The sequence below is a fragment of the Pocillopora damicornis genome, chromosome 2 (genome assembly GCF_964200805.1).
Source record: "Pocillopora damicornis chromosome 2, jaPocDami1.2, whole genome shotgun sequence".
In the NCBI taxonomy this organism is placed as follows: domain Eukaryota; kingdom Metazoa; phylum Cnidaria; class Anthozoa; order Scleractinia; family Pocilloporidae; genus Pocillopora; species Pocillopora damicornis.
The window spans coordinates 8,706,107-8,714,317 of record NC_142671.1 but is presented as its reverse complement, the minus strand read 5'-3'; the positions used below and the strand labels follow the sequence as shown (position 1 = coordinate 8,714,317).

Sequence of the window (8,211 nt, the reverse complement as noted above, 5' to 3'; positions counted from 1 at the left end):
CCCCTAAGAATTAACAGTTGTGGGTTTAATTTATCTACCTGCAGGTAAAATAACAAGGAGGGTTCTGTTTTATGGTTTAGTTCTTGCAGAAAAAAGAATCGCCTTTACTGATTAGTGTACTGATTCATTAATTTGTCAAAGCTTGCTGGACGCTTGGTGACACTATTGTAAGAATCATAAGTCATCCATTATAACTCAAGTTTTAAAGGTCTTGTGTGCTTGCATTTTAGATTCCGAGGGTATTATGAACGACCAAAAATTACAATACTCAACACGACCCTTCCAAATCCGAATGCTTACAAGTTCTCGACAGCCTATTGGCATATTTTGGCGGCCAAGCTGTTTTTTTTTTGTGGTTGCCTTTCTGGTGAGTTTGTGTCCACTTTTAATTGTGGGACGCTCGTTATAATGTACCTGATGGGATACTGAGAATCGGAGTATTTTCCTACAAATAGAATTGTTGGTGGAGATTACTGCAGTAATGTTGTAAAAAGAAGATTCCACCCTATCTGTGTACCTCTCTGTTTCCTAGTTGATCCTTGTAGCAGTTCTGTGAAACATTTAAAATTGACCAACCAAAAAAGAAAAACGGTTCAGTCGAAGAAACTCACCTACCATCTAATATTTCTTCTTGTGTTTGGCTGATCGTCTTATTTATTTTGTTATTTTGCGCAGCACATCGTGTTCGGTATGACGGCAATCTTGGCTTGGATTATCCCCGATGTTCCGAAGGAAGTTGACAATCAAGTCAAGAGAGAGAACTTTCTTGCCCGCGAAGCATTACGGTCAGCAGATCAACAAGATTCTGTCTCTCCAGTCCCTTGGGAAAATTCGCGCGGCCAGGATGAAATGTTGTGAAATGTTGTAGAATGTCGTGTTTTGACAGAAATTATCTCGTAGTCAACGACTTGTAGCTGATATCGGTATAGGTAGCTAAATCTGATAATACCACCGTCGCATATTTTGAATAATGTCTTGTAGTAAACGTAAGGCAAAGTTCGAAAATCTTCACCAAAAGCCAGTGTTTTACATAGAATAAAGGGGTACGTTTTTAAAGAAACTGTGGTGCTGCGTCGGTGGGAGAGTATAGCAGGTAATTTAGTGTTAACAACTGACTTGAAAACGTAAATTGGCCACCGTAAAGAGTAAAAAAGCTGACATTTCGAGCGTTAGTCTTTCGCCAGAGCGATGGCGAAGGGCTAACGCTCGAAACGTCAGCTTTTTTACTCTTTACGGTGGCCACCCCTTTTGTTCCGACAGACGGTCCACAAATAAACTCCTTACTTTTGCTTCTACCTCATTGCAAATCAGATGGTAGTGTGTTGTCTTCATCACTTTTTGTGTTATAAATTAATTACCCTACGAATTCATTTCTAGAAGGCAAAGTAACTTAAACTCTCTCGACGTTTTTATTGATAATCAGGTGGTTTAACAGCGTTGCTTACTTAACTCACGATTACAATTTCATTGTCCGTACATCTTTAAGCCTCTCTGCTGTTTGTTTGTTACAAACGTTTTCACCTTGTTTCAGGAATGTATGTTACTTTTCCAGAGACGGCTTCTAATCCGTGCTACAAAACTGTTCTAAAACCTGATCTTTTTTTCACTGTAAGCAACAGCAATACATGAAATTTTATTTGACGAGAGAGAAGATTAAAATAGACCAGTATAATGAAACACGGAAACATGCAAGAAAAAGGACCTCAACCGACTCCTACCAACATATTGTGTACACATGTTGCAAATGCTAAATGCTATCGTAACTTCTGAGTAAAACAAGAGATAAATACGTGTTTAGGTATCTTTTTTTTCAGCGAGTGAGTTTTTTTTTTCCAATTTTACTGAACTAGTTCACCATAGTCTTTACGATCTCGTGGAGTAACTGAACCTTTTTTCTGCTTAGTTTTGCTGTCTTTTCTTGCTATCTGCTTTTTCCTGCTCGAAACTACAAATCTAAGTGCTACATAGAACATTTATAATGATATTTTAGTTAAGTCACTGCCTGTGTCATATCAAGTAGTTTTACTGTTCTGGTTTTGCTGGGACGTTCTTGCTCTCATCATCCTCACCCATTGTGTCCCGGTATTCTTTAGCTTCCTCAAATGTTTCTTTAGAGAGAGCAGATGGTTCATCTGGAGCGATCTTACGTTCCTCTTCTTCTTCCTTTTCTTCTTCTTCTTCTTCTTCTTCTTCTTCTTCTTCTTCCTTTTCCTCTTCTTCTTCTTTCTCTTCTTCTTCTTTTTCTTCTTCTTTCTCTTCTTCTTCTTCTTCTTCTTCCTTTTCCTCTTCTTCTTCTTCTTTTTCTTCTTCTTCTTCATCTTCTTCTTCTTCTTCTTCTTCTTCTTCTTCTTTTTCTTCTTTTTTCTCTTCTTCTTCTTCTTCTTCTTCTTCTTCTTCCTTTTCCTCTTCTTCTTCTTCTTTTTCTTCTTCTTCTCCCTTGTTGTCTTCGTGTTCATTAGCTTCTTCGCTGGTTTCCTTCAAAGGAGTTGATGGTCGGTCCGAGGTAGTTCGATCATCTCTGTCACTACTTTTGGTTTCAAATTCAACGGCCTCTTTTTCTTTTGTATCCTCAAAGGAAGTTGATGGTTGTTCTATGGAAGCTGCCTCTTGTCCTTCCTTGTCCTGTTCAGAATCCTGCTTTTGTTCTGATTTGAAACAGAAGGAAACAAAACCTTGATATTTGTTAATCGGTAAGTTGATTGATAAGTCAATCAGTTAGACAATTGGTTAATTTGGTATTATCAACTGAGTTGAAAACGTAAGTAGGCCACCGTAAAGAGTTTTAAGGCTGACGTTTCGAGCGTTAGCCCTTCGTCAGAGGGATTGGTCAGTCTGTCAGTCAGCCAGTCAGTCAGTCAGTCGGTCGGTTAGACAGTCTGCCTGACGGCCCCTCAGTCGGTCATTCAAACAATCAGTCAGTTAGTCAGTTTAACGGTCTGTTAGTCAGTCTGTCTGTCAGTACGTCACTCAGTCTGTCAGTCAGTCTGACAGTCAGTCCGCCTGACAGTCAGTCCGTCTGACAGTAAGTCAGTCAGTCTGTCCGTCTTCGTTTTTCAGACAGTCATGAATTTTATTAGTTAATCAGACAGTCAGTCAGTCGGTCCGACTGTCTGTCAGTCAAGTGGCCAGTCAGGCGGAGTTTATCAGTTGTAGGTCGGTCTTCTAATTTCAATTAGTGGATTGGCAAATTAATAATTAATCATTTTGACAACGAAAGGCTCGTGAAAAACAGAGCTAATTCATGTAATCTTTGGAACTGATGCTTGAAAATTGATAGCAAAACAATTCGATATCATTTGGACGCATGAACATAACGTTTATAAAAAGCTTTCAGGGAAAACAAAACAAAATGAAGTGAATTTAAGGAATAGAAAAAGCGACAAAAAAATTAGCTGAGGAAAATAAAAGTAAAAATATAAGTAGCTGCACTAAAAAACTACAAAGGTGGCTTTGGCGTAAATAAGAAAGATGAAAGCTAAGAAGTAGCGATGACTTATGAACCGCTTTAAAACTGATTTGGTACAATGAAAACTTTACCTTTTCCATAAGTCGTAGTTTGGACTGCATTATCTCGTGGTGCTTTGTATGGATGAACTGAAATGGAAAAATTAAGATTAATGTTTTCGTTAGCAATCAATGTATTAGCTCCGAATGAGAATATTGATGACATTAAGATTTCATTTCTATGACAGAGATGAACAAAGTGAGCATCCAAGCACCTCTTTCTATGGAGAAATGATGACCCCTCAGATCTTTTTCTTGATAGAAGTCTAAGCGCAATGCTTTCGGGGTCCTCTCAGGTTCGTTTCCTTTAACTCTCTATAGGTTTTCCCACTAATAGTTACTATTTTCTGAAAGAGCATTCAAGGCTTTGTCCTTTGATACAGACTCTCAGAGAACGACTCACCTTCCACAACAACCATTTGCAAATTTCCTCCGTTGCCCTCATCTTCGTCTTTTTCTGCTTGAACAACAAAATGGTATCAAATTATCCAACAGGAATATTCTTAAATGTTCACAGTACATAATCCCTTATCCAACGCTAACTGAAAAAACTTATATTGACGATCGAGTGTGAAAATGTGTAACATTAAGCAGTCAAACAAAAATAAAATTGCTTTAAATAAGCACCTTCTCCGCCAATCAACAAATGTAGCTGTAAATATCGAACACAGCAAATAAGTGACATCTACTTCATGATAACAGTTATACTTGTGTGTTTATTTCATAACTGTTCCAACACATTTAAGCTCGACTAAAGTAAGGTCCAATCTATTCTCTACCCTATTGGCCCACGAGGCAGCGAAGTTTATCCGGGTTTTCTTTGCATGCAACGACCATTCTTATTCATCGTACGTCATCCTTCCCCCCCTCCCCCCCTCCCCCCCCCGTTTCCCACTCTCCTACAATATTCGTCGAGTTTCGTCAATTAAAAATGCCAAAACAAATTGTGAATTAGGTTTTGTACGACAAAAAAAGTAAACTGATCAAAACCTTTTTTAGAAGTCCACGTTAAAAGATCAAATAATGCATATCCATCTTTTTAATTCCAAGGACTTAATTGCGATTCTAAAGACAATGTTGGGTCTTGTTTGTTGTAATACCTGCTTCAGCCGGCAGCAAATGTTCTTCCTCGTTAACTTGGCCTACACCTAACAGAAAATGAATCATTTGTTTTTCTTTCTTTATTGCTTTTGCAAATCATTAATGGGAATTCTTCTTCAAGTTCTTCCAATATCGTTAAGGACAAAACAGATAAAGGTGTTAACGGCTAATTTGAATTGGTTACCAGTGGTTTCGTACCGGCCCACGGTCGTTTCATACCCGGTCGATTCGTACCCAGTCAGTTGAGTTGTTTAGTACCAATACTAATAAAGTATGCTGTTAATGTCAAGTATGTTTAAAGTGAGGTCTCTTATTTTAAATAGCGATACAACCTGTGCAAAACAAGTTTTGTTAATGTGACATCAATTTTTGCCACACGACCACCAAAGGTATATTGAATAAATCAATAAAGCTATAAAGAAAATTAAAGAATAAAAAGTTTTCATTTTCGCCCTTCATCCATTATTTTGACATAGATCAGCTTCCTAACTAATTTATCTTGTATTCATATATTAACTTTTTCTGGTTTGTCGGGATAAATGCCAAAGATCAATTTAACAGAAGTTACCTTGCTCCGGATCTGCTTGTCCAAGTTGCACCATTTCCACCATTTCTAGCATTCCATTATCTCCTTGTTCCTGATCTACACCAATCAACATACATGTATAATAAATATACATATTTATACACACGAGTTATATATATGTATGCTCATATAATCGCATATAATGTTGTGAATACTCTAAAATTGACCTTAGTTGAGTTCTTTTTATACTTAGTGAGCTTTTCCATTATTGCGATAAAATGATAATGTTTCTAATTCCATTAATTGCACTGAGCTATGTTATTTTCAGGCAAACTGATATGAGCTTTTATGTCCTATCACAAAAATAAGATACCACCCACCTACAGAGTGACTAAAGAAAATGGTAAACCTTACCTTGATGATCTTGCTGTTTTTTACAGCAAGAGAAAAAGTTGCGCACATGGTTCATCAAAATTCGCAGTTTTGGTCGCAATATGCCCTGCACCTATTTGGGGAATGAAAAGCGAATATTTCATTAAATCTGTATAAATTAAGATAGAATATGATAGAGAGTTTACAAACGTAACTTTCATAAACAATGTTAAAGCTGATCATACGACTTAAACACAAGGAAAGCCGATGCTAGAATCAGCCAGTTAAGTTGCATAGCCATTTATCCAGTTCTGATATTTTCCAAATGCCTCAAAAAGAACTATGAGAAATTTCTCAAGTAGCTTTCAGAAATTTCATGTGCAAATTTTTTTAATGATATTTTTCAAGGAGCGGAAATTTTCGGGTGAAACGAATCATTTTGAAATTCAATGTGACAGCCGTGTTCATTTGCAATTGAAACATTTGATAAGCCACCTACTTCTTTTTTTTATGAACGAATTCACTCATTGGACGATAATTCCACGATAAGGTTTTTCCTAGGAAGCTTATGACGTATATCTTTCATTATCTACTTTTAAGCATTCCGCAAGGATAAGTAATTAACGCATAAACACGATGGAGGAATCCGTCGCGATCGATTGCATATAATGTAAGTCCCTGTCTTACCTGAGGGGTTGATAAGGTGTAGATAATCGGATTCAAGGCTGAGTTAATTGGCAGCACAAACACGGCGATTCAGGCAGGAAGATCGCCTCGGGGACTGTAATCTTTTTCAGCCAAAGACCTGATACCCGTGACTATTATCGGCATCCAACAGGCGCAATCTGTGAGAATGATAAAGAAGACTCTTTTGGCCAATGCTTTCTCCCTTCTGGCACTTGCGTTCTTCTTTCTTGCCTGCACCTCTCGTCTGGTTCCCTTCTTTGCGAGCTGACGGCTGGAGAGATAACTTTTAAGGAAGATTGCGACATAAGCTACCGTCATGAACAGGAAGAGGAGGAAGTTTAACCCAACGAAGATGGCAATGGAGAACTCCCAACCAGCTGGAAACCTGTTGGACAGTTGCAGTGGGAGGCACACAACGGATCGTCCGTAGTAGGCAGGGCGCTCTAGGGCGTCATAAAAGTAGCTAATGCCACTGAGGGGAAGGAATGCGATGACAAAACCAAGGACCCAAATAATCACGCACAGAATGTGTGCCTTCCTGGGAGTCAGCCCTCTGCCATGGTATGGGAAAACGATGTTCTTCAGCCTGTCAGCAGAGATGAGGGCAAGTATCATTACAGAGACCTCACTGGACAGCACTGAGATCGCACCTGTGACCTGACACGACAAACCGGATCGCCACTGGAAGTCATGCAGATAGTAACTTCCCGACCATAACAGGTCTTTGGCACCTAAGGTGACCAAGTAAATGCCCATCAAGCAATCCCCAACCGCTAAGTGCATTAACATGATAAGCTGGACTATGTTTCTCTCTTTAAAGATCAGACGCCATACAATTACGAACACAGCACCAAGCAGAGAAAGGATTCCGATTGCCCAGTTACTTTTACGTGGGGCTGAGTCGCGAAACATGCTCTCGCAACTGGCGAAGCTGTCGTCGTTTAAAGAGGTACATTGGGCGTCTTCTTTCGTCAGATGACAACACATAAGACTGGTGTCCACTATCCTGTAATCCACAATGTAGAAGGCAAGCACAGTGGTAATAAAAATACAAAAGATATGTTGTCATTCACAGAGGGATGTATAATCAAAATGTGGGGTATAGCTTATTTTGCTGGTCGCTATTGGCTCAATCTACGAATAGTGAATATAACGGTCTTTGAGGCACCAAACTTTCTGCTGATTTTGAAGCTAGGTGAGGTAGGCTGTGATTATATGGAGCCTCAAAAAGGAAAAAGGAAACCTTATACTTGCAAAAGATTGTAACTTCAACAAGAATCTCTGTATAACTACAAGTTGTCAGTAGGTTCAACCGACCTAGCTAAATATTTGCGGAGCGTGTGGATGTTGAGTACGAAATCTTACGATTCCTCCCCCGGCCCCCCTCTCAAAAAGTCTCAAATAATGCGGGATGGAGGGCCTGAACTCAGGATTTTTGAATGACAAGTCCAACGCTAATGAAACATAATTTAATATGATATTGTACGTTTCACTGACCACGGAGAAAAACTTACACTTTCATGATGTCCTTCATTCCATCGAAAAACCCGTTAGGAAGCTCAGACATTTGGTTTTTTTTGCATATTCCTAAAAATAAAAAAGGCTACCATCGATAAATAGGTATGGATAAAAAAAAATTGAAACTGCACCGTGATGTCAAAATGCGTGCCCCCTTGTTGCGTGTTTAAATTGTGTTTAAACGCCGTGAAGATTCATCCTTTTTTATAGCCCAACGTCCCTGGGTTTCAGTCTAATTTCTAACTAGGGTCAATCTCGGAACAAACCATACGTTTGTGTAAACTGACGATCCCGAGGTGCCTCTCGCTCTGTGCTCGCAATAAATACCTGTAATCTTTTCTCAAAAATAAGCCAGTTAAGGTTTTTTATTGTACTATTGTATCAGCGACATATTAACTGCAGTAGGATAATATTCCCTGGAATTCAAGCAGTTTAGTCGCCCTACACTTCTTTCGTGCTCTAGCCGCTTCCTAAGTGCTTTATAACAGAACAGAGCACAGTCA

The 8,211-nt window shown here is 38.9% G+C and overlaps 1 protein-coding gene and 1 pseudogene across 2 annotated transcripts in view; one reads left to right on the top strand and one right to left on the bottom strand.

Annotated features, from left to right (window-relative positions):
• The window catches only part of LOC149049771 (anoctamin-4-like), a 19,283-nt pseudogene extending 18,223 nt beyond the window's left edge, over nucleotides 1-1,060 (top strand). The window contains exons 14-16 of the transcript XR_016183387.1: nucleotides 1-44; nucleotides 231-367; nucleotides 676-1,060. The exon at nucleotides 1-44 is cut by the window's left edge and continues 165 nt beyond it. The product of XR_016183387.1 is annotated as an anoctamin-4-like (transcript). The remainder of the gene's footprint in view (nucleotides 45-230; nucleotides 368-675) is intronic.
• A 962-nt stretch (nucleotides 1,061-2,022) lies between these two features.
• LOC113670807 (G protein-coupled receptor GRL101) lies at nucleotides 2,023-7,757 on the bottom strand. Its single transcript, XM_089191530.1, is given in 9 exon segments — nucleotides 2,023-2,108; nucleotides 2,529-2,645; nucleotides 3,538-3,594; nucleotides 3,908-3,961; nucleotides 4,605-4,652; nucleotides 5,174-5,248; nucleotides 5,546-5,636; nucleotides 6,191-7,196; nucleotides 7,705-7,757. Coding segments are annotated over 9 exon segments (1,587 nt in total).
• Nucleotides 7,758-8,211: the final 454 nt, after the last annotated feature.